The sequence below is a fragment of the Macaca nemestrina genome, chromosome 1 (assembly GCF_043159975.1).
Source record: "Macaca nemestrina isolate mMacNem1 chromosome 1, mMacNem.hap1, whole genome shotgun sequence".
NCBI lineage: Eukaryota > Metazoa > Chordata > Mammalia > Primates > Cercopithecidae > Macaca > Macaca nemestrina.
The window spans coordinates 110,134,433-110,160,873 of record NC_092125.1 but is presented as its reverse complement, the minus strand read 5'-3'; the positions used below and the strand labels follow the sequence as shown (position 1 = coordinate 110,160,873).

At 41.5% G+C, this 26,441-nt stretch overlaps 2 protein-coding genes across 4 annotated transcripts; both read right to left on the bottom strand.

Annotated features, from left to right (window-relative positions):
- Positions 1–6,009: 6,009 nt before the first annotated feature.
- On the bottom strand, positions 6,010–18,811 carry LOC105478979 (histone H2B type 2-F-like). Of its 3 annotated transcripts, XR_003017458.2 has the most exons (3): positions 18,304–18,811; positions 7,246–7,402; positions 6,010–6,187 (listed from the first exon to the last, which is right to left on the bottom strand). XR_003017458.2 is itself a non-coding variant. In XM_024792047.2 (2 exons), exons 1-2 carry the CDS (start codon positions 18,678–18,680, stop codon positions 7,309–7,311), a joined length of 471 nt encoding a protein of 156 aa, XP_024647815.2. In that variant the 5' UTR covers positions 18,681–18,811; the 3' UTR covers positions 7,173–7,308. The 3 variants fall into 3 exon arrangements, 2 of the variants coding, with proteins under 2 accessions (XP_024647815.2, XP_011735024.2); XM_024792047.2 differs by lacking the exon at positions 6,010–6,187 and having other exon boundaries at positions 7,173–7,402; XM_011736722.3 differs by lacking the exons at positions 6,010–6,187; positions 7,246–7,402 and adding an exon at positions 7,422–10,059 and having other exon boundaries at positions 18,304–18,745.
- A 725-nt stretch (positions 18,812–19,536) lies between these two features.
- Positions 19,537–20,060, bottom strand: LOC105479295 (histone H3). The gene has a single exon (XM_024791999.2). It carries the CDS (start codon positions 20,046–20,048, stop codon positions 19,638–19,640), a length of 411 nt encoding a protein of 136 aa, XP_024647767.2. The 5' UTR covers positions 20,049–20,060; the 3' UTR covers positions 19,537–19,637.
- Positions 20,061–26,441: the final 6,381 nt, after the last annotated feature.

The following is a 26,441-nucleotide window of genomic DNA, read 5'->3' as shown; positions in this document are numbered from 1 at the left end:
AACCTGAGAAGTAATCCCCAAAGCAGACCAACCCGGTTTGGGGTAAAACAGGAATAGCTTGGTCCATTCTGGATCTTTCCTAGCTAAATGCCTTCAGGATTTAGGAATCTTTTCCTAGGAGGGCCAAGGATTAGCTAGACCTGCCCAGCGATTCCAGCCCTGAGAACCAGACAGAATGGAGGCATAGCTGACAGCTGGCTGGGAGGGGGCTGACGGTCCTCACTGCCACCAGGCTTAGTTGAGACAGATCCCCCAAGCTGTAGAGAAGACAACAGAAGCAAGGAGACCAGTTAGGAATCTAGGTGAGAGGCAGTGGCAGCCTGGACTAACATGGTAACAGTGGAGCTATTGAGAGTGGTCACATTTGGAAGATGTTTTGTAGGAAGAGTCAACAAAGTTTCTTATTGATTAGATGTAGGGAATGTGAGAAAGAGAAGAATGGGAGGGAAAACACCTAGATTTTGGGCCAAAGCAATAAATAGTCCATTGACAGAATTGAGAAAGCAAGTTGGAGGAGGGGAACAGGGTAGCAAGAAGCAAAAGTTTCATATTGGACATGTTAAGATTCCTATTTGACATTTAAGTGTAACTATTGAAAAAGCAAGGGATATATGAAGAATCCTGGACTAGAGATACAAATTTGCCAATCATCATATAGATGTGGTATTTAGAGTCAGAGGACTAGAAAGGACAATGTGAGGGGGAAGTACAGATAGAAAAAGGTCTAAGCCTGAACCGTGAAACATGCCACATTTTAGAGGTTGCGTAGAAGAGGTGACAGCAGAGGATACTGATAAGGAGTAGCCAGTGAGGTAGGAGGAAAAACAGAGAAGAAAATGCCTCAAGAAAGAGAGATCAACTATGTCAAATTCTCCTGAGAAAACGATTGGATTTGGAGTGGGACTGCACTAAATCTGTAGATCTTTTGGGGGCGGGAGGGAGAGGGTTAGGGAGGATTGATATCATTCCAACATTGACTTTCCAATCCATGAACTCTCCATTTATTTATTTATGTCACTGTTACTGTCTCACAACAATATTATAATATTCTCTCTAGATGTGTTAGATGTATTCTTAGGTCCTTCATTTTTGTGTCATTGTAAATGGTATTGTTAGAATCTTCAGAAGTAATTATTGGCCACATGCGTGTAATCCTAGCACTTTGGGAGGCGGAGGCAGGCAGACGCTTGAGTCAGGTGTTGGAGACCAGCCTGGGCAACATGGCAAACCCCATCTCTACAAAAAATGCAAAAATTAGCCAGTGGCACACGCCTGTAGTCCCAGCGACTCGGGAGACTGAGGTAGGAGGATCAATTGAGCCCAGGAGGTGGAGGCTGCAGTAAGCCAAGATCGCACCACTGCACTTCAGCCTGGGTGGCAGAGGGAAATCCTGTCTCAAATAATAATAATAATAATAAAAATTGATTATTACCAGTCTCATAGCTGAGGTAGAAATTTTTTTAAAAAAATAAGTAAGTACTGCATTTATTCACTCCAAGAAAAGTAAAAGCTAAGGCCCAGAATGTGGCAAGTCAAGGGTTAAAAGAAGAGAACAAGTTTTCCTCTGCCTAGCAAGCTCACTTCAAGGACAATTATAAGATAACGCTGTCCGAATAGCCAAGGCCAAAGGAATAGGCTCCAGACACTTCTCCCTTCCAGAGCAAGGTTGAAGGAAAAAAAAAGAGAAAGACAGATTCTTTTACTGTTACTCTTTCCCCAGGCTTCTTAAACATTATTATTTACAAATGTCTGTATTTAGCCAGTTTTTGTTTTTCTTTCAATGCAACTACAGGGTCACCAGCTATGCAAGGTCCCAAGTTATGTTATGCTATAGATTACATAACCTGTCACTGTATGATTAACTGCTTTTGTTTTGCTTCTGTAAGGCCGCTTCTAAAAACCCCGCTCTGTCTTTGTCCAATGCTCAGCTTTTTAGATGCAAATCTAAAAACTGAAAGACCAAATATAAAAACTGAAAGACCTTAAGACACATATATCTTAAGCTTGGCAATGGAAAGCAGGATGTCACACACACACAAAGCTAGTAATGTGAAAATCTGGTCTTGCATAAGGTCTTTTAGGTTTAGACTTCTTTGTTAATGCACATTGGCAGGAAAATGGGAACCAATAAAATTGTTTGCTGTCCTTCTCCCTCTATTCTCCACTTCTGGTTTTGTTTCTCAATGTGGGGTCAAAACTTCCAAAGGGTAAGAAGCTCATTTTTCTGCCTTTCCCCTTCATCTCCCTATCGCACTAGGTACATACTACTCCTTAACACTTAGAGAAGATAAAAAAAGAATAAATTGCGGAGAGGGAGCATATGTGAAAGTAAAAGATTCCCAGACATAAAATGGGAGTTAATGGAGAAAGAAAATCTCTAAGGAAGACTGGAAATAATTGGGTTAGGGATTCTCGAGAAGTAAACTAAATTCCCCAAATGTGGTATTCTCTGAGAAGATAATTTAATTTTGAAGAAGAAATGGCATGCTATCCAGTGAAACAGCAGTCCTCTGGAGCCTGGCTGTGACTTCAAGGCCCACTTCTGGAAGGTCAGAAAAAGACCTCAAAGAGGAGAAATGGGCATTTACGTAGGTTTATAAGTACCATCTTTATTTTAGAAAATAATCATTTTCTACCTTGAATTCTAGTTTATTGTGACGAAAGATTGTAAAATTTCGGGACATGACTGAATTGAAATCTTGGTCCTGCACTTCTATAGCTCCTTGAATTGCAATTTCTTATCCCAATTATTTTATCCTTTCATTCTACTATGAAATCTATATCATGGCACATAATAGTCAACTTTATTATTTTAATTTACCGAATGCTTATTTACCTTTCATGGGTTATTTCATTTAGCCTTCATAATATCTGTTGTCATTGCCTCACACTCAGTAGGTGGCTTTTAATACTATTCTATTATTTTGATCAATTTGTATGATATGAATGTTCTCTCCTCAGTGTTTGGTAATGCTGCCTGGGCTTGCTTTTGTTTGTTTTTTGAGACAGAGTCTTGTTGTGTCACCCAGGCTGGAGTACAGTGGCGCAATCTCAGCTCACTGCAATCTCTGCCTCCTGGGTTCAAGTGATTCTCCTGCCTCAGACTGCCAAGTAGCCAGGATTATAGGCACACGCCACCACACCTGACTAATTTTTGTATTTTTAGTAGAGACGAGGTTTCACCATGTTGGCTAGGCTGGTCTCAAACTCCTGACCTCAAGTGATCCACCCACCTCGCTCTCCCAAAGTGCTGGGATTACAGGTGTTGAGGTGCCACACCCAGCCTTGGTACTATTTTTAAGGATATGTATATCTGATTTTTTTTCTGTTTATCTTATAGTTATTCTTTATTCAGGTATTTTACTTTTCTTAGCTCAACTTTGGTAATGTGTATGGAAAAGTCACCATTTTGTCTACAATTGCAAATATATTTATATCAAAAATACACATCACTTTAGTATCTTCTATATCTAATATTACTTATGTGCTTTTTCAATAGTAAGCTTATGGACGGATTAACTCTAATTTTCTTTTCAGAGAACAGCCTTTGGTTTTATAAATTCCATTTTGGTGGAATAGGAAGGTATGATCTGTTTCATTGACTATGCTTTCATCTTAGTTTGTTCCTTCTACTTTACACAGGTTTTTGTTGTGTTCCTTTATTAGTGTTTGAGTTAAAAACTTAATGCTCTCTCTGTTGCTCAGGCTGGAGTGCAGTGGCATGATCTCAACTCACTGTAACCTCCGCCTCCCAGGCTCAACGATCCTCCTGTCTCAGCCTCCCTAGTAGCTGGGACTATAGCCATGCACCAGCACATCCAGCTAATTTTTGTATCTATTGGAGACACAGGGTCCTGCCATGTTGTCCAGGCTGGTCTCCAACTCCTGAGGCAATAATTGGGAGTCCAAGGCGATCTAGCCACCAATTATTTTCTCTTAAATGCATTTTAAAGCTACGAATTTTCTCCTGACTGCTTCACATAGGTTTTAATATTATTTGCCATGAAATATATTCCACAGTGGAATGACAGATAATTGGGATAAGAAATAGCAATTCAATGAGTTATTTAAATATAGGGCTAAGATTTGAATTCTAGCTTACTGGGACCAAAGCTTGTGAAGTCTCAGGGTATGGTTGAATTATAGTGCTCTTGTTATTTCTAAAGAGTGTGTAATTTTTATTCTGATATCCCTTTTAACCCATGTGCTTTTTCCTAAGAGTACATCTTAAGGAGGGCATGTTTGATTATTTTATTGTTTTATAATCAGTTAACTATGCCCTGGTCCTATATGGTTTCAGCTTTTCAACACTTGAGACTTAATTTGCCATCTCACTTATGGTCAATTTTTGTCAATAGTCCATGTGAATCTGAAAATAAGGTAACTTTCCTATTTTGAATATAAGATGGCATAGGCATAATTATAGTTATGATTAATCTTATTAACCATGTTCTTCAAATTCTCCATATCCTCAATAAGTTTCAATCAACTGGATCTGTCAATTCCTAAGAAAGGTGTATTAAACTTATCACTGTGATTGTTGACTTACATGCACATATGTGTGTGTATCCTTGTTAAATGCAAATAATTCATGGTCATTCCTTAATGGAGCACTACCTTTATGAATATGAGATACCCTTCTAGTACCATATATAAATGCATTTTTAAACCTTTTTTTTTTTTTTTTTTTGAGACAGGAACTTGCTCTGTCACCCAGGCCAGAGTGCAAAGGTGCAATCATAGCTAACTGCAGCCTCGACCACCTAGGCTCAAGCAATCCTCCTCCTTCAGCCTCCTAAGTAGCTGGGACTACAGGTGCATGTAACCATGCCTGGCTAATATTTTTACTTTTTATAGAGACAGGGGTCTTGTTTTGTTGCCCAGGCTGATCTCGAACTCTTGGCTTCAAATGATCCTCCTGCCTCAGCCTCCCAAAGTGCCAGGATTACGTGTGACCCACCATGTAAGCCCATATTTTTCTAACTTCTACAGTAATAGTATCTGTATCCTATTTATTTATAACATAAATCTTACTTAGCCTGTTTTACTTCTCTTCACTCTTGCTCTCCCTACCTCCCTCCTATATCACCTGGAATTGGAATTCCAGGTTTTCTTTTTAACTTTCTAGAACGTAAATTCACTTTGTTTAGCAATATCTTTTACCAAATACATTACCACCGTTGCTTCTGTTATCTCACATCTTCCCTTATGATTTTTTAAATTATTGCTGGAATAGAATTCTGAAAAGTCACCCACACTTAAGTGATAGTTTAATTGAATTCAAAATTGTTTTCCCTCGATTTTAAAAAATAATGCTTCGTGTCTTCTTATATCCAGTGGAGCCCAAATGAGAAGTTGGATGTAAATTTAACTTCCATTTCTTCATAAGCATTTTCCCTGAATATGTTTAGAAATTTCTTTGTTCTCAGATTTTGTCACTGTGAATCTAGGTGAGAGTCCTTCTCATCCTGTATGCTCAGAATTTAATAGGACCTTGCAGTCGAAGGATGTATGTATGCATTTAGATCCTGTGAAATATCCTCCTTTTCTCATGACTGTGGTTGCATACTACACAATAGTAGGTTGTACACTACACATTGGCAAATATTATTCAAATGGCATCCCCTGAAATTGTGCAGTGCACAATCAGCAAATCTTATTTGGTAGATCTGTATTTTATTTCTTACATGTTCTCAATTCTCCCCTCCTCTCTAACTCCTCATCCTACTAGATGAGTTTAGAACATCTGGATCTATTTTTCATATCATTTAACTTTTCTTTCATTTCTGCATGCATCTTTTTATATGGCTTTGTGGAGGAATTTCTGGCTTATCTTGATCATTGTGAGTGGGGAGAAACTCAAACTATGTGTTTCCTGTGCTTTCACACCACAACACTCAACACAGAAGACTGACCAAATGTGATGGGGGGGGGTGGGTGAGGAAAGGGTCTCCACACAGCAAGCAAGCAGTCAGTTCTGCAGTGGACAGCAGCTGAGTATAACTCCAATTCAATTTTTACACTATTTGTCAGGAGATCCCACAGGTTGAGGGCTGAGTCTACCAGACTGCCCCCACTTTAAATGCCAGTTGCAAGTCTGGGCCTCCAGAACTTCTGACCAACTATTTCCAGGTTGGGATTCCCATGGCTTCCTCGTTTGCATTGGATTAATTTGCTAGAGCAGCTCCTGAAATTCAGAGAAACACTTGTGTTTACTGATTTATAACAAAAAATACAGATGAAAAGATGCCTAAGGGCTCAGCCTCCCAAAGTGCCAGGATTACATGTGTGACCCACATGGGGGAAGGAGCATGGAGCTTCCGTGCACCCCCACTGGGTGCGCCGCCCTTCAGGAACCTCTACATGTTCAGCTATCCAGAAGCTCTCCAAGCCCTGTCCCTTTGGGTCTTTACAGAGGCTCCGTTACATAGGCATCACTGATTAAACCATTGGCCATTGGTGATCAGCTTAACCTTCAGCCCCTCTCCCATCCCAGGAAGTTGGAGGTGGGCTGAAAGTCCAAACTCTCTAATCCTCCCTTGTTCTTTCTGGTCACCAACCCCCATCCTGAAGCTACCCAGGGGCTACCAGACATCAGTCAACTCATTAATAAACAAAAAGACATCACTTTAGTGTTTCTAAGGATTTTAGGAGTTGTATGTCAGGAAATGGGGTTGAAGACCAAATATATATTTCATAATAGCACAATCTTTCAGCTTATTTATGTTCTCTTGGCTATATCTATCCTGTTCTGGATTTATCCCTTGTTGAATTTTTACATAAATAACAAAATTTTAAATTTCCAAGGCGTGGGAACGCCCAGTTACTTGGTACATTTTCCTGCCTCCTTGAATCAAATGACCACACTCATTGCTGGTGTCAAAGATGTCAGTCACCAGCCAGGCATGGTGATTCACACCTGTAATCCCAGCACTTTGGGAGGCCAAGGTGGGTGGATCCCTTGAGCCCAGGAGTTTGAGACCAGCCTGGGCAAAATGGTGAAACCCTGTCTCTACAAAAAATACAAAAATTAGCTGGTTGTGGTGGTGCATGCCTATGGTCCCAACTACTCAGGAGGCTGAGGTGGGAGGAGAGCTTGAGCCCAGGAGGTTGGGGCTGCAGTAAGCTGAGATCGTGCCACTGCACTCCAGCATGGGCAATAGAACAAAACCCGGTCTCTATAAAACAAATAAAAAGACTTCAGTCACCAAGGTAGGAGACGGGCAGATACTCCTACTGAAGTACCTGAACTGTCATCCTGTCAGCTGCCCCAAGACCAACTTTTGTCTCCTGGTTCCAAAACGTGGATCATTTTTTGGTCCACTCCTGTCTTCTGCAGAAGTCCTCCTTGGCACTCTTCACTGTTACCCCATCTGCCATCTTTGTCCATTTTTTATCATTTCTAGGAATTTGGGGTAGAATATGAGAAGAAAGCAACATATCTTCAGTACACAATCTTGAATCCGTAGCTATTTTTCACCTGTGCATTAGAGACGGAAACTTGCAGAGCCCTCGACAGGACTTCCCTACGACCATCAACTAATATTTATTGAATTGGTTATTAGTAGGAAACATTAAGCAATTATCCTTCATAAAAACATTATGAAGTAAGCATTACTATATTCCCAGTTTTAAGATGAGAAAACACAGATTAAAAACACCCTAAAGAGCAGAGCCAGGTTACACACCACGTGGTCCGTCTCAGGAGCCTGCACTCTTTACTAATACACTATACGATGGCATATCCGGATGATTTTGGGAACACATTATACTTCTAACCTGCCAGGAGGGTCAAATATATTTACTTTGTCATCTCTGTGCTGTAAGGGGCCACATTTCTACCCATCAACTCAATCTACATTACCCAAGCCTGCTTGTAATTCATATGATATTTCCTTATGCCAGGAACAATAGTCACAGTTCTGTTTTGCTACTCTTTTATCTTTGTGACTCAAATTCCCCCCTCCCCACTATAAATGATTTGCACATACTAGTCTAGAAAGATTTATCTAATATGCCACTTTCCCCCACAGACACATCTCCACAATCATAAACACCATGAAATAAACTTCTCTTAGACAAATGAAAAATTTTCTTACTTTTTTTCTCCAGGCTAAGGATCAGAATTCAAGTTTTACTTGGTTAACTCTCCAGCTAATCCGAAAGCTGTCTTCTTCTCTATAGATGCTTGCTCTTTCAGGGGGGCAGGTGGGAGTTAAGAATAATTTCCATTACCTAATTCCTTGATACTAATGTGAAAAAATTATGAAAATCAGAGGTCAAACACTTAAAAAGATCCAGGAAAAATCTCCTACAAAGACACTTAAATAAGCAAAATCATCAAATTTTCATAATGTGACAGGGAGAAGATTGAAGAAACCAAAAAAAGCAAGTATGTTCCTTTGCTGGAACTAATCCTATGGCTGATATATACGTGTAAGTTAATCAGCATACCTTTCTCCTGCTCATTATTCTACATATATAATATGGGTCTTAAGTAACTAAACATTCCAAACTAGATGAAATATAGTTCCAGAGAGAAATTATAAGTAGTTTAAGACTTAACCCTTCGTATTAATCAGAGTTCTCCAGAGGGATAAAACTAATAGGGGAGACATACACCTATATCTATAGATGATAATAGATTAGATATAGATATATTAAAGGGAGTTTATTAAGGAGAATTGGCTCACATGATTACAAGGCAAAGTCCCACAGTGGGCCGTCTGCAAGCTGAGGAAGAAGCCAGCAGTGGCTCAGTCTGAGTCCAAAAGCCTCAAGAGTGGGGAAGCCCACAGTGCAGACTTCAGTCTGTGGCTGAAAGCCCAAAAGCCTCAGGCCAGCCACTGGTGTTAAGTCCAAGAGTCCAAAGAACCTGGAGTCTCATGTCCAAAGGCAGGAGGAATGGATGGAGGCATCCAGCACAGGAGAGAAATGAAAGCCAGAAGACTCTGCAAGCCAGCTTAGCCCACTTCTTTCTCCTGCTTTGTTCTAGCCACCCTGGCAGCCAACTGGATGGTCCCAACCCACATTGAGGGTGAGTCTTCTTCTCCCAGTCCACTGACTCGATTGTTAATCTCCTCTGGCAACACCCTCTCAGACACACCCAGAAACAATACTTAGCTATCTAGGCATCCTTTAATCCTATCAAATTTATACCTAATATTAACCATCACATCCTAGAATTTAGAATTTTCTTAAGAACACTGAATGACCCTTGCCTAGGGTTGTATCTGTGCTGTGGCTGAAGTCTGTTTTAGACTCCCTCCTGGCCTAAAGAATTTTCCTTCAATGCACTGAAAAATGTTAATCCCACAAACTAGAAACCAAGACTTTTGCAAAATCAAAACATCATTGAGAAGGCAGGTGTGAGGAAATCAAGCCTTTATCTTTAGATATATTCTATTCCTAGGTGTTAAAAACACTAATATTAAAAAGTGGTATGGATCTCCACCTACCCTCTGGTAATTTGCAGTTATTGCCCTTTGATCATGTAAAGCAACTGAGATCATTTGCTCCTGACTTCACGTCACTAATCTGTATCCTTCATTTTTTGCTCCAAGTGTTGCTTCTTCTGAGTGCTGAGTGCTGCCCAGTACCTAGATTGATCTCTCTCTCTCTCTCTCTCTCTCTCTGTCTCTCAGTATCCAACCAATCCCAAGCTGTATTACCTCTTTACCATCTTTGGGAAAGTGGACCAGTATCCAGGCTTGGATAAGCCAAGGAAAAATACTAAGGAACTGCTTAAAGCTCTAGTAGTTCTTCTACTTTGCTGTTTTTGGCTTTGGCCATCTAAAGCAAAGTTCCTTGGACTGGTTGACAGTGAGATACTCTCTAGATTCTTGTGTCTCTTTTTAGTAGGACCACCTAAAATGTGTCATCCATTGTGTAATGAGTTCTTGACCAAAGAAAAGAAATCTGAAGGTCTTCAGACTCTGTCATCTTCCTTGTTTGCCACTCTTTGGATTGTAATTTGAAGAGAAAAAATCTTCCTTGTTTTCTTGCAAAAATGTTGGATGCTGAGTAGTTGGCAAGAACAGTAACTTCAGCTAGAAAATGCTGGAAACAATTTAACAAGCAGAAATGATTAACTCAGAAATCATCGACAGAACTCCACCAACCCCATTTTTAAATTTCTGTTTAAACATTTCCCAAATTATTTGCACATTCTTCTTTTGGCTGTAAGACATTATTTTCTCTATGCTAGCTAATAGTTTTCCAGATAATTTCTATTCCCTTGACTTGTTCTTATGTTAAATCCTCAAAATTAAGGGCTTTCCGCTCAAAAATCAGAAATAGGAAAGAAGTGTTTAATGAAATGATTTCACTTTTTTCTGAAAGTATTGACGTGAAGTATTAAAAGCATCATCTGATAGAAAAAGAAGGTACTTGCCAAATATTATATCGGCCTTTATAGAGCACTAGTAACAGACACTAGTAACTCAAAGTCTTTTGTTTCCTAATTTATTCTTTTCCTAATAGGCCACGTAGCAGACACAGAAGGTTCTACGTAACAAAGGTCCTACAAGTAAATTGTGAAAATGCCTTACTGGATGGTGTTTCTAGAATACAGAAGGCCTTATTTCCTTAATGCAAGATGCTTAGGGAAGTCACTCTCAAGTCACCAGAAATCTACTAAAGCACCACTTGCTGGAAAATGGAATGTGCTTTGGAAGTACAACAGTGCTCTTGCAAGCGCCTTCCTAACCATAACAATAATAAGAGCAACACTGATCAAATATGTACCATGTTTCAGCCACTGTACTAAGTGCTTTGGGTACATTACCTCATTTAATCTTCATATCAAGCCTAGAAGATAGTTTCCACTATTTTTCCCATTTTACAGGGGAATAACTTGAGGATCAATTTGCTGTAAGGAAGTTTATTTATCACAAGTAGTAAAGAAACTTTTCCAAGGTCATACAGTCCTTACGTGGGGAAGCTATACTCAAAGCTGATGTTCATCACCACTACAGCATAGTGCCTTCTCAGCAAGAACTACTCTAACAGTGCTAAGAGGAGAAATGGGCAAGGTGGTAAGAGCCAGAATATCTGTTGTTGATGTGGCAGATTCAGCTCTGAACTTATGACCCTAAAATGATCTCCAACCTCAGCTGCCTGAGATGCCTTCAGCATGATATGTGATCATGTGAAAGCTATGTTATATGTATTATTTTTACTACCTCTTCTGCATCCAGATAGGTAGATTGTTTTTTTCCTCTAGAAAAAAAAAAAAAAAAAACAGAAAAGAACTAAGACAAAAAAACAGGGAGATCTTAGCAGAACCAAGGCAGATTAGATTATATTAGCCTTGAAAATGGTGATAGCAATCAGTGATGTTGAACCCGAAATAATTTAAATAATTATCAGCAACTTACCAGAGCTACGTTAGTGGACCACTGGGATCTCTCTTATTTGGGTCTCAGTCTTCCATAAAGTGAAGGGACTATAATTGTCCATCTTCAAGGTTCCTTCTAATTGTGACTCAGGTATAACCCCTTGACTCTTTTAGGAGATTTCTGGCAGTTAATGTCAATACTACCCTTCATATTGCCTCTGAGTTAGCTTAGGTAAGGTCCTTAAATACCCAATGACTTATACTCTGAGGCTTCTAACCTGGTATGTGGACCTTGGTGGTTGCAACTTCACCCAAATCCTCATTCTGTGTTGTGCTGTCCCTAATTTAGAGGGCAAAAGATTTCAAACTCAATTGTTTCTTGTTAAATTCAACTCTTGGAGCTCCACCTGTCATAAATACAACCCCATTTCCCACGTACTCAATTACTTCTGTTTCTCGAATCCATCATTCATCCCAGATATTTAGTGCCTAATGTATTTCAGATATAGTTCTACATAATAGGGATAGAGCAGTGTATGAAACAAAGTACCTACCTTCGTAGGACTTATTCTGAGGAGGTAGGAGGGGAGACAAATGATGTATTACTCAGATATAGTCTAAGTTATTATAACAAATAAGTCTTTTAAAACAGTGGCTTGAATAAGATACAAGTTTATTTATCTCTAATGTAACAGTCCAGGGCTAACAAAGCAGTTCTGCCATCCTCATCGCAGGGCTTCTGCCTCTGGGTCCAAAGTAGTTGCCCCAATTCCTGCCATCACATCTGCACCCCAGCCAGTGCAGAGGGTAAGAGGGCAAGGGCAACATATACATGTTCTTTTTTACGGCACAAACTAGAAGTAATATATACAACTTCCATTCACATCTCATTGCCCCCAAACTTTGAACAAACCCAGATGCAAGAGAAGCTGGTAAATTAGCCTTTAATTGAGAAGCCATGCGCCCAGAAAGCAGGGAGTTAAAGTATACAAGGAAAGATCATTTTTATGGATATCAGTCTCATTCAGAAATAAACAAGTAAATAAATACATTAGTATTCAGATGGCATATGGAGAAAAATTAAGAAAGTTATGAGAGGCCGGTCACAGTGGCTAACACCTATAATTCCAGCACGTTGGGAGGTCAAGGGGGGTGGATCACAAGGTCAGGAGATCGAGACCATCCTGACTAACACAGTGAAACCCCATCTCTACTAAAAATACAAAAAATTATCCGGGTCTGGTGGCAAACACCTGTAGTCCCAGCTACTCAGGAGCAGAGGTTGCAGTGAGCTGAGATTGCACCACTGCACTCCAGCCTGGGCAAGAGTGAGACTCCATCTCAGAAAAAAAAAAAAAAAAAAGTTATGAGATAAGGAATACCAACAACTGAGGAAAGAAGAGGAGGGGGCTTGTTATCTTACCTAAGATGTTCAGGGAAGACCTCAATGATAGTTGGTAAGGTAACTTCTGGGAAGAGCCTTTTGAGAAGAGGAAATAGCAAGTGCAAACATCCTGAGATAGAAGGGCCTTGATGTATTCAAGGAAGTACAAGGAGAAAATTATGATGAAATGGAGCAAACTAGGGAGTAGTAAGAGAGAAGGTCAGAGAAGTGAATGTGGGCCTTGATGCTGAAGCCATCGGAGGGTTTTCTGTTGGGGAGGAGTAAGGGAATGATATGATCTGACTTATGTTTCAAAAAGTGTACTCTAGCTGCTTTGTGGGAAATACAGGAGGGAGAGAGCAGAATCAAGGAGGCTATTTAAAAAGCCACTGCAAATATTCGACATGTGGAAGCTTGGAGCAGGGAAACAGTGGTGAAGGTGGTGAGATGTGGTTAGATGCTGGACATATTTTGAGTCAAGAGGATTTTCTGATAAATTGCATATGGAAAATAAGAAAAAGCTTATTCACTCACCACTCTAATAGTCACACCAGTCTATAATCCCAGCACTTCGGGAAGCCAAGGCAGGTGGATCACTTGAGCCCATGAGTTCAAGACCAACCTGGGCAACATAATGAGACCCCATCTCTACCAAAAAACTCTAAAAATTAGCCAGACATGGTGGCATGCACCTGTAGTCCCAGCTACTCAGGAAGCTGAGGTGGAATGATCACCTGAGCCTGGGAGGTCAAGGCTGCAATGAACTGTAATCATGCCACTGCACTCCAGACTGGGTGACAGAGCAAGACCCTGTCTGGAAGAAAAAAAAAAGGGGCGGGCATGGTGGTTCACACCTATAATCCCAGCACTTTGGGAGGCAGAGGCAGGCAGATCACCTGAGATTGGGAGTTCGAGACCAGCCTGGCCAAAATGTGAAACCCCACTTCTACAAAAATATAAATATTAGCTGGGCATGATGGCTGCCATGTGTAATCCCAGCTATTCGGGGGGTTGAGGCAGGAGAATCACTTGAACCCGAGAGACAAAGGATGCAGTGAGCCAAGATTATGCCACTGTACTCCAGCCTGGGTGACAGAGTGAGACTCCATCTCAAAAAAAAGAAGGAAGAGGGAGAGAGAAAAGAAATAATAATCACACCCCAAGAAAAGACAGCCTCAAGAAAATCAAGCTACGACCATGGTGAACAATGCTCCAAGGGTTTTGTGATGCTGTAAGCTGAGTATGATGGGCATAAATTGTTTTGCACTCTGCAGGTAGGAAGGTGGGATAGCCAAAGCTGTTCAATATAATATTAAAAAATAAAATCTCGATTGAAGTAAAATAAAAGTTTTCTTAAGAGATATATTAAAGTAAATGGAAATTTTACAACCTGGATGAGGGGTAAGGAATTAATAACCTCTAATCACAGAATAAAAATGGAATGATTGAGAATTCCATCTACCCAAATCAGACAACTAAAAAGTTGAAAGAGGTTACAGTAAAAATTGGGTAAAACTAAATCTTAAAAAAAAAAAAAAAAAAAAAAATTCCAGAGGATACGTGATATACTTGTCACAAAGAAAATTCCAGTTGAATCTTATGGACTTGAGGAATGGATACCTTTGTGTCTCCATCACTTAGCACAATAACTGGTACCATGTAAGTTCTCACAGAATTTTCCTGAACTCTCCAACCAGAGGCAACCTTTCACTCTCAATTCACATAACATTTCCCTCTTACTCCTCTTTTGGGAATAACACATCTTGCTTTAATTGTATTTATCTTTATGCCAGTTTAATTCTCTCTTTTAAATTCATTTACATCTTTGTATCCTCTAGCTCATTATTTTTTCAAAATAAAATGGATTCAAATAAAAAATTATTAAAGAGGTAAAGTAAAAGAAGATATTACAACCTGGCTGAGGGGCAAAAATTATATGTTCAACGTATATTTGACAATACATACTGAGAAAACACAGCCTACTTTTACTTTTCAAAAGTTTGTTCATGTTGACATTGTGGGACCTAGAAGATTTTTATCAAGTTTTCTATTTTTGCCAAGTCATATGATCTGTTACAGTTCAGCTGGAGTTAACCAAATGTAGAAAAAAAAAAAACAAAAAACTTCCATAATATCTAGTAATTCTCCAAAACAAGCTTGTTCCTTCCTTGTTGAACACTGACATTCTTTGATAACTCTAACTTTATCCCACAGAGGTCATGTACTTATTTCCCATATGTTGTCCTATGCTTAAATTCCAAATTCAGTTGCATTGACTTTTAGAACAGCTTTAGGAACTGTACCTAGTTTTAAAATACGTTATTTGTCTACAAATTATGACAAAAGATTAAACTGTCATCTTTGTAGGTTTCTACACATACTCCAACTCATTCACTAATCCTTGAAAAGATTATGTAACCAATCTCAATGCCCTGACCCAGGTCAAGCCCATTTCTACATGTGCAGTGTTCTCTGGATCTGATATTTAAAGCCCCTTATCCTGATACTACATACCTTTTTTGTCTTCTGGAATGTGCCTCTCTTCTCATCCTTTTTCAAGGCACTAGAAAAGCAGACCATTTCTCCAGCACCTCAAACCACGGTGAGAAAGCTCCACTCGAATCTCATCATTTTGGCTACGTAGATACATTGGCTCAAGGGAAGATGCCAAGTGTAGTACTCTACCATTCTGAGGATTTTTGAATCTGTAACAGTTGTGTCAACTGGGCAAATAATTATGAAGGGCAATAATCAAGAGTATCCATGCTGGCCAGGCACAGTGGCTCATGCCTGTAATCCCAGCACTTTGGGAGGATGAGGTAGGCAGATCACGACCGTGGTCAGGAGATCAAGACCATCCTGGCTAACATAGTGAAACCCCGTCTCTACTAAAAATACAAAAACAAAATTAGCCGGGCATGGTGGTGGGCACCTGTAGTCCCAGATACTCGGGAGGCTGAGGCGGGAGAATGGCGGGAACCCAGGAGGCAGAGCTTGCAGTGAGCTGAGATCATCCACTGAGCTGCACTCCAGCTGGGGCGACAGAGTAAGACTCCATCTCAAAAAAAAAAAAAAGTATCCATGCTAAAGAAGAAAAAAGTTAGAAAAAAGGTAGAGAAAAATATTTACTGGAGTATTTGAACCCACCACTCTCAGATCAATTTTCTAAGTGTTCTGTTGACTGAGCAACCAGTCAACAAACTTTCACTGAGAAGCTATTTTATAGTAGGCATTGGGATAGCCTTTGTGGACTACCAAGCAGCATATGTCTCTAACAGAAGACAAACAAGAAAATGTAAAAACAAGAAAAAGAAATTGAGGAATAAGGCTACAGTTTACAAAGCTACACAATTGTCCATTGTGCAAGGAGTGAGGCCTTAAGAAAAGACTTCCCTGTGAACTACAATGAGATGAAAAGGTTTCTCAGAGTGAGATTTGAACAAGAGTTTAAAGAACTGACAGACTGATAATAAGTTTCAAGTAGTCTAGAGGACTGAGTACTAAAACTCAGAACAATGTAATTAAAGCACAGAAGAGAAAGTTAGGATGTTTTACATGACGGTAGAACATTTAGGCTAAGCTGGAAGACTTGGGAGAACAAGTGAAGAAGGTAAGTTTTGGTTAAATAATAGGTGGCCTTTAGTTTCAGGATGAGGATTTGGAAGTTAATCTTTTGGTCAATGGGTAATAAATGATGGTATTTGTGTAGTTGAGCCAGTTGACAATGCTTTAACAACTTCAAAAGGCCCTGAAAGACATGGTCCTAATCCATAGGAAAAAATGAACTCCTGACTTCAGGACCCTAAGCTAGGAGGAGATTGGATGGACTCTCTTATGGCCCAACTGTATAGAAAATAGACCACTTCGGCCATCTCACTTATTGAGTAACCTTTCCTACCAGAAAATGTGCTATATATTATTTATTTTCTTTCAATGGAAATTTTGGATTCTCAGTTATCTTTCCCTGACCTCTTGTCTGGTGATCAGAAAAAGATGACTAAACTGGGAATCTTAATTTTCTAGTGGAAAAAAAATCATGTATACCACATTTTATATAACTTTTAATTGGGTGTAAATTTGAACTCCAACATCATAAAAATTATTAGTAAAATTCATTTTAAGCACAAAGTTGTTAATTCCCCCAAGATTTATCAAGAATGGCTTAATTTCAAAGGCTGTCAAGTTAATTATAAACTAAGATTTTCCAGTTGCACCAAGGGCATATTTTATTCGGCAAAAGAAGCATCCACTGGCTTTTGTCAGGATGAGTTATACAAGTTTTGAACTGAGGTCTTCAGAAATTCATCCCACATATTAACTGTGGCCTTCTCTACACCACAAATTCCCCTCCACTCATCCTCAAATTGTTTCCTTTCTCAGAACATCTGTGACACAAAGACTGTGACACACCCACAGGTCGATTAACCTGAGTACCCAACACCTATTAAAACATCCACACTCCTGAGAACACTAAAAACCAACCACCTCCTCAGGTCCCACCTCCAGTCTAGCTGAATCAGGAAACCTCAGGATAAACACCTGAAAGCGGGTTTAACAAGCGCAAAGGTGATTCTTATAATTGGGAAAGTTTGTTACAGAACCAAGACACGGTCCTTGCCCTGGAGGAGGTATTTTCCTGTGGAGAAGGACCTGTAAACAGCCTATGAAGTGCGCAGCTTTCACCAAGAACAAAAACATGGACTGGTAGGGTTAAGGAAAAGTTTGATTGATATGAGGATTAAATCCTGAAGATTAGGGATGTCTTTGGGCGCTGGGGTCTCTCAATCACCAAAGATCAACATTATAGGCTAGGTAGCTTTGTCCCCCCAGACTGTCCTGTGCCTTATGCTTAGCACTCCCGGCCTCTGCCCATTGGATACTTGTAGCACCCCACCTGACAACCCAGAACATCTGTAGATATTGCCAAATACTCCACAGGGGGTGGGGGCGGTGGCAATATATCTCCCTGATTGAAGTCACTGGAATGGAAGTTAGGGGAGGATGGCTAAGTCAGGACCTGCAAAAAGGCTAAGGGACGAAAGCACATGGCTATATTCAACAAAGTTTGTGACAGACGCCTCTAGGTATATGGTTAAGGAAAACAGATTAAAACACTAAGAAATAGAAAGAGGTTGGACTGAGGGTTTCTCATCTGTATAGGAAATCTCATCTCGTTCATTACTTTCAGAAACGAAAAGGAAAACGACTTTCGAGATACAGGTTAAAGGTTGAAGGGGTGGGAAACCACCCCCCGTGCCTGCCTCCCTCCCTCCCTCCCTCCCTCCCTCCAAAACATCCCAGAACGATAGTCAAACCTTTCTAATCTCTTAGTACAGGTAACTAGCAACTCAGTGTAAGACTGGGCGAGGATGACGGAGGGCCACCTCATTACAGGATTACAAGAAACTCCTTAGTCCTAAACCCGAATGCATCCGTGACCATGGTCACAATCCCCACCTGACCAAAAGCTACCCAACGCTCTGACAAGTGTTTACAGCTGCTATCTCGATTACTGAAGTGGCTCTGAAAAGAGCCTTTGGGGTAAGGTGGTTGATCTATTGCGTCCCTTGCACACCCTTACTTCGAGCTGGTGTACTTGGTGACCGCCTTGGTGCCCTCGGACACGGCGTGCTTGGCCAGCTCGCCGGGCAGCAGCAGGCGCACGGCCGTCTGGATCTCGCGGGACGTGATGGTGGAGCGCTTGTTGTAGTGCGCCAGGCGGGACGCCTCTCCTGCGATGCGCTCGAAGATGTCGTTGACGAAGGAGTTCATGATGCCCATGGCCTTGGACGAAATGCCGGTGTCGGGGTGGACCTGCTTCAGCACCTTGTACACGTAAACGGAGTAGCTCTCCTTGCGGCTGCGCTTGCGCTTCTTGCCGTCCTTCTTCTGCACTTTCGTAACAGCCTTTTTGGAGCCCTTCTTGGGAGCAGGAGCGGATTTTGCTGGATCCGGCATTTTTGCGCGAAAAATGCAACAGAGACTGAAAGAAGTAATTCCCGACTACCACAAAACGGGCTGGTTACGCGCTACTTATAGAGCTTGTATGCAAATGAGGACTCACAAAGTGCTGCGTTTTTATTGGTTAACTTACAATGGTGTCGTCAGAGGGGTGGAGTCTATGTAAATAATAGATTCTGGTCGTGCTTCCTTAGTGGTCACTGGAACAAAAGTCTTGTTATCCAATCAGAATGGTCCATTTCACACTAGCCAGTTTTAAGCTAGGTGAAGCGATAGTTTCAACGGCTAGGGGTTTTTTCTTGGTTTTCACTTTCCATCACAGACTTGCATACGGAAGAAATCTTAACGCCAGCTAGACAACTCTTCCCTTGTTTTTGCATTTTTATTCTATACTTTGTGGAAATTTTGTTCTCTTCCTTGAAATAATACCTCACCCCATATATTTTTAAAAATCGCCAGGTATTTACTCCCGCCCGCTTAAATTACTATTCTGGCTTGGGCACCGCCTGTAGTATGCAATGAGGAAGATACTGAGCTTTAATTAAACTTATACACTTCTTAAATAAACCTGGAAACGGGTTTATAATTTTTAAGGGACTCGCCCCACCCTTACACTTAGAATCTTCCACATCTCGAAACTCCCCACATTGTCTCTTGCCGCCATGCAAAACTTGACCCACAGAATTAGGAGCCAGAGCTCTGGCCTTAAACCAGCGTGAAAAGGCAGGCTCGGCCGGAACCACAAGGACCATGCCTCTGTGGCTTTTTCTACCGCCAGCCAACTCGCGGCTGGGCTTTGGGTTCTGTAACGTCACCCACCACTACGAGTGCCCCTGGCCCCTGACCGGTGCGCAAGGCAGACGCACGCCAGATGGAGAGCCACTACAGCTGCTCTTGATGAAAACGGCAGTGGCTCTGAAAAGAGCCTTTAGATCGACCACTTAAAAATATGCCTTAGGCCCGCTCCCCGCGGATGCGGCGGGCCAGCTGGATGTCCTTGGGCATGATGGTCACGCGCTTGGCATGGATGGCGCACAGGTTCGTGTCTTCGAACAGCCCCACCAGGTAGGCCTCGCTGGCCTCCTGCAGCGCCATCACGGCAGAACTCTGGAAGCGCAGGTCCGTCTTAAAGTCCTGCGCGATCTCGCGTACCAGCCGCTGGAAGGGCAGCTTGCGGATCAGCAGCTCCGTGGACTTCTGGTAGCGCCGGATCTCCCGCAGGGCCACGGTGCCGGGCCGGTAGCGGTGCGGCTTCTTCACCCCGCCCGTGGCCGGCGCGCTCTTGCGGGCAGCTTTGGTGGCCAGCTGCTTCCTCGGGGCCTTGCCGCCGGTCGACTTGCGGGCAGTCTGCTTAGTACGGGCCATGCTGTATCATTGTTATGAGAGAGGCCAGGCAGTCTTATTTATAGACATAGCTTCGTCTTGATTGGGCATGAAAAGGAAATTTTCAAACTTGTTATCTCATTGGTTAAAATTCAATCCTATTTACCGGGGTGGAAGATTGTTCTGCTAATCTTTCTTCCCTTATTATTTCCCCCTTTCCCCATTCTTTTCTGTAATTTTATCTATCACGGGTTGTTTTTGAAACGTTTCCGTTAAATTGGTGTAACTTTTGTAAAAGCAATGTGTAAAGCGTTTTGCATCCCATTTTAACAGATTTTTTTTCTCAGAATTCAACTATGGCCTTCTATGAGCTATTAGCCTATGTTTCAGGTTACCTGTTACTGTAGCTCTTCTACCATAGCTAACATTTATTTCATGTCTGGCATTTTGCTCAGCAAGTTAGATGCATTATGTACCATGGATGACCAAAGCTTAGCAAAAAAAATATGTAACTGAAGGAATGAAAAGATTGAACTTATTTATTTGACCTCCCAACCCAGCCAAAGCCACTTCATCTGGGTAGTGTGCTGACCTATATTGACCTGATATTAGAGTCTCTGCCTTCCTTTAGTCTTTTCTGCCTGCGATGTGGTTCCCTCTTCCTCATCCTCACATCAATGACCAGTTAGGTCTTGCAGATGATAAACTTCTAAATCGAAGAAGGACAACACCAGAAATATTCATTTCTCCTTTACAATGTAGAATAGTTTGTAAATAAGTGCTTATTAGCCAGATTAAAAGTTAAAGTTTCAAAGCAAATTATTCATCAGTTGCTGACTTGCAAACATTTTATTCAGTAAAGTGTTTTATAATGCTTAAAAGTTTAATATTTTTTTCTGTTCTCTATGAAGAGAGTAAAGATGCTTTGCTTTTTCAATTTCATGTGCTTTGAAGTATGTATTGTTCAGAACAGTAAATATCATAATGGTTATATAGAAGTAACTGATAGTTAAAAGTTGTAGTAGTTAATATAAAACTTTTAATCATATGCTTATTTTACTTAAAAATCATTACAAGCTATAAAAACTCAAACCTGAGAAAAGCAGGCCCGAAAAGCTTAAAACTTACTTTGATGGTGTCATTATGAACTATCTTCCTACTGAAGTAAAAGTGAAGTAAAAGTAAAGTTAAAGTGATTTTAAGGGGACTTCCTGAACACTAAACACAATGTAGAAGTCTGTTAGCTTAATTAATATCTTCAAGAGTCTTTCATGGGCAAAAGCATCTTCCTCTTGAGAGATCTAAAATGTACAAAAGTGTAACTGATGTGAACAAATGTTATTGCTCTCTGTGGTCGTTTTGTAATAATGCCTTACAGACAGCAGGTACTACTCAGTGTTTAAAGTTCTTCTGCATATACTTTATCATTTAATCCCTATTCTGTGAAATAGGTGTTACTTTTCTCACTTTACAGATAAGAAAACTGAGTCTCAGAGAAATTATGGCTTGTCCTGGGTAAGTAACAAAGCCTGTGTAATATTCTAAAGCAAAAGAATGAAACTGTAATGATGAAACTTTCTATTTCATTAGGCTTAGAGGATACCTTTTTTTTTTTTTTCTTTTGAGACAAAGTCTCACTCTGTCACCCAGGCTGGAGTACAGTGGTGGGATCTCTGCTCACTGCAACCTCTGCCTCCTGGGTTCAAGCGATTCTCCTGTCTCAGCCTCCTGAATAGCTGGGACTACAGGCGCAAGCCAACACCCCCAGCTTATTTATTTATTTATTTATATTTTTACTAGAGACAGGGTTTCACCATATTGGTCAGGCTGGTCTCAAACTCCTGACCTCAGGTGATCCACCCTCCTTAGCCTCCCAAAGTGCTTGGGTTACAGGCGTGAGCCCCACGTACCCAGCCAGTACATTTTAAAGCACAAAAGCGTTTTCCCACCATGCAATCACACCATCTAGTATTTCTCAAACATCTACACCCAACTCTTCCCATCAGAAGGGAACACTACCCCATGGAATCTGGATGATAGCCCAAAGCAGCCCACCCAAGCATCCCATTTCTTTGCAATATACTTTCTCTATGATGTATGCACTCTTGACCATAATGTATAGATGTGTTCATTTAAATAAGAAAAGGGCATTCAATCAGAAGAGTAAACTTCTAATGGCTATAGGTATCATTTCTCAGAATAAAACAATCAGATGTATAGTTGCCTTAGAAGTCATCTTTAAGAACAGAATTCAGATCAATTGTTAGTTCAATTTCACCTAGTCCCCACATTGGACACCAGAGTGACATTTCTGTGAAAGGTCTCAACCCACCACTATATCAGAAGCAGCTTTATGGTGCAAAAGAAGCTCTGCTTTTCTGGAGTTGTAACATAGAGGGAATATTCCTCCTAAAATTTTTGAACTGTCCTTCAGCAGAAATTATAAGGGTGTGCAGCTTGAATACTGAGAACTGGAATTTCATTAGGTAGCACGGGGGAATAGACAAGAGAAGATTAAAATTTACCTAACAAGAAATAAACAGGCAAAAGAAAATATTAATAAATGAATTATTAGGTACATAATATTTTGTATGTACATGTGTTTACTTTTAATACAAAAGTAACGGACTAAGTTAAGATAGATGTTCCAATAAGATAGTTTATGTTTCATTTTTGGCTTCAAGTACCCTCAGGGTTACAAGTATCATAAGCTGAGACCAGCTGAATTGTTGGTTTGTGGGTTGGTGAGGCCCTGTGCCTGATTTGATTTTTCTCTTGAATGGTCTGCAGCCCTGGACCAAGTTGAGGAAGACTTGAGAGTGTCAGCTTTTTTCCTTACCCCATTATAAGTTAAACGCATTCCTTAAATATCCTGCTCATTTGATAAAACTTGGCACAGCACCCTTCTCCTTTCTACTGGTCCCTAATACTACCTGTACTCTACAACTCAAATTTTTTACAATTTCTGCCTTTATTATCTAACATATTCCACTGGAATATGTGTTACAGGAAAGGGGTCCCAATCCAGACCCCTAGAGAGGGTTATTTGATATCCGGCAAGAAGGAATTCAGGACCAGTCCATAAAGTGAAAGCAAGTTTATTAGGAAAGTAAAGGAATAAAAGAATGCTACTCCATAGAGAGAACAACCCTGAGGGCTGCTGGTTGCCCATTTTTATGGTTATTTCTTGATTATATGGTAAACAGCGGTGGGGTGGTGGGTCACGCCTTTAATCCCAGCTACTCCGGAGGCTGAGACAAGATCACTTGAACCCAGGAGGCAGAGGTTGCAGTGAGCTGACATCGCGCCACTGCACTCCAGCCTGGACCGAGAATCCGTCCCCCGCACCCCGCCACCCGCAAAAAATCACTGCCAGTAAGGAACAAACAGCCAAGACGAAGTACTGAGATGTAAAGAGATGTAAAACAGGCCGGGTGCGGCGGCTCACGCCCGTAATCCCAGCAATTTGGGAGGCCGAGGCGAGCGGATTACGAGGTCAGGAAATCGAGACCATCCTGGCTAACACGGTGAAATCCCGTCTCTACTAAAAATATAAAAGAAAAGAAACTAGCCGGGCGTGGTGGCAGGTGCCTGTAGTCCCAGCTACTTGGGAGGCTGAGGCAGGAGAATGGCGTGAACCCGGGAGGCGGAGCTTGAAGTGAGCCGAGATCTCGCCACTGCACTCCAGCCTGGGTGACACTATGAGACTGCGTCTCAAAAAAAAAAAAAAAAGGCCGGGCGCGGTGGCTCAAGCCTGTAGTCCCAGCACTTTGGGAGGCCGAGACGGGCGGATCACGAGGTCAGGAGATCGAGACCATCCTGGCTAACACGGTGAAACCCCGTCTCTACTAAAAAAATACAAAAAACTAGCCGGGCGCGGTGGCAGGCGCCCGTAGTCCCAACTGCTCGGGAGGCTGAGGCAGGAGAATGGCGTAAACCCGGGAGGCGGAGCTTGCAGTGAGCTGAGATCCGGCCACTGCACTCCAGCCTGGGCGGTAGAGCGAGACTCCGTCTCAAAAAAAAAAAAAAAAAAAAAAAGATGTAAAATAATGTGATACATTCTGCGAGAGTTACTAGAGAGTCAGAAAAGGGCAAGAGTGTTTCTTCTCTGCCCTGAAGCAGCCAAGGGGGAAGAAGATATCTGTTGCCAACGCTGGGGTGTTACAGGTGCACACTGCCATGCCCGGCTAATTTTTTGTATTTTAGTAGACACAAGGTTTCACGATGTTACCCAGGCTGGTCTCAAACTCCTGAGCTCAGGCAATCCACCCGCCTCGCCTCACAAAGTGCTAGGATTACAGGCGTGAGCCACCACGCCCGGCCTATATATGTATATTTTTTCTAACACATACTTTTTCTTGGTGCCAACAATGTTTTAAACACTTTACATGTATTAACTCATTTTATCTTCACAAAACCCTATCAAGTAGGTAGTATAAGTATGTCCATTTACAGATTGGGACATGGAGGAATCACAGAGAGGTTAAGAAACTTTCTCATAGTCACACAGTCGGTGCCAAACCAGGTTTCAACTCCAGAGTCTGCCTTTAGTCACTATTCAACACTACTAACATCAAAGAAGTAAGATGTTGATGCAGCATTTATAGTAATTTAAAAGATTAGAAATAACCAACAGCCGGGGTATAGTGGCCCATGCTTGTAATTCCAGCAGCTTGGGAGCCCGAGGTGGGCAAGTTTGTTGGGAGCTGGAGACCAGCCTGATGACATGGCAAAACTCTGTTTCTACAAAAAATATAAAAATTAGCTGGACGTGGTGGTGCGTGCACTTGTAGTCTGAGCTACTTGGGAGGCTGAGGTGTGAGGATCGCTGGAGCCTGGGAGATTGAGGCTGCAGGCTGCAGTGAGTTATGATCACACCACTGCACTCCAGCCTGGGCGACAGAGACCCAAAAACAAAACAAAACAACCTCTGACAATGTAGGAATGCTGAAATGAATATTAATTCTAAGTAAAAACTCAACCTATCCCAATTAGCCCAAGACCACTACTTAGTCCACCTAAGCCAAGTTTGTTGACTTGTTACAATGAGGGAGAACACACAACAGAGAAACTGGTGGCAGGGTGATGGGAGGAGGGTGCTCACCAAACAAGAGGAAAATTGGAGTTATCATTGATTTTGGGAGAAGAGTGGAGTGTAGTTTTCATAGGCTCAAAGCAAAGCAGGGCTGTGTGAAAGGGTAGGCATAGGATGGGACTTTGAAGTGGATCCAGGGTCTTGTTTCCTTGGAAACTACGAAGTTGAGATAGAGGTGGAATGCTGTGTTCAGAAATCCCTTACTTGAAGTTTTGCACCTGGGTTGAAAATTACTGTGTTTTTTTGTGTCAAGGTGGCTTAGGTCCTTCACTGGAGAAGGGGGATGCTTCATTGTTGCTTGATATGATTTCAAGCAGCCAAAGTTCTGATGGTCTTGATTTTGAGCACAAGTTTCTCAGTGAATAAGAAAGGAGTGGTCACTCAAAGAGGGGAGTTAAGAGCCTTTATAGCTGTAGCATGCCCTTGGGAGAAGAATGTTTTCTGTTATTTCTAGGCCAGCTTTATCTCTGTTAGTGCAGCCCAATGAATGGCAGAACAGGTTTTGATTTTCTCAGTCCTAGCGAATTTCTGCTTCTCGAAGTGCATGTTAGTGGTAATGTGTTTTATATCTTACTATCTTATTTTCCCTCCCTTTAATCTATATTTTATTTTATTTAGTTTTTTGAGACAGAGTCTCGCTCTGTCCCCAGGGTAGAGTGCAGTGGTGCGATCTCAGCTCACTGCAACCTCTGCCTCCCGGGTTCAAGCGATTCTCCTGCCTCTTTCTCCTGCCTCAGCCTCCTGAGTAACTGGGACTATAGGCGCGTGCCACCACACCTGGCTAATTTTTGTATTTTTAGGAGAGACAAGGTTTCACTATGTTGGCCAGGCTGGTCTCGATCTCCTGACCTCGTGATCCACCGGCCTCGACCTTCCAAAGTGCTGGGATTACAGGCATAAGCCACCACGCCTGGCCTAACTTATATTTAAAAAATTGAACTTTTCCATGTACTCCTGAACATTAAATAAACATTAAAAACAAACAAACATACAAAACAACAACAACAACCAAAAAGAAAAAAAAACAGGCTGGGCATGGTGGCTCACGCTTGTAATCACAGCACTTTGGAAGGCCGAGGCGGGCAGATCATGAGGTCAGGAGTTCGAGACCAGCCTAACATGGTGAAATCCCATCTGTACTCAAACTACAAAAATTAGCCAGGCATGGTGGTGCGCGCCTGTAATCCCAGCTACTCAGGAGGCTGAGGCAGGAGAATCTCTTGAACCATGAGGCGGAGGTTGCAGTGAGCCGAGATCATGCCACTGCACTCCAGCCAGGACGACAGAGCGACACTCCATCTCAAAAACAAAACAAAACAAACAAACAAACAAAAACCAGA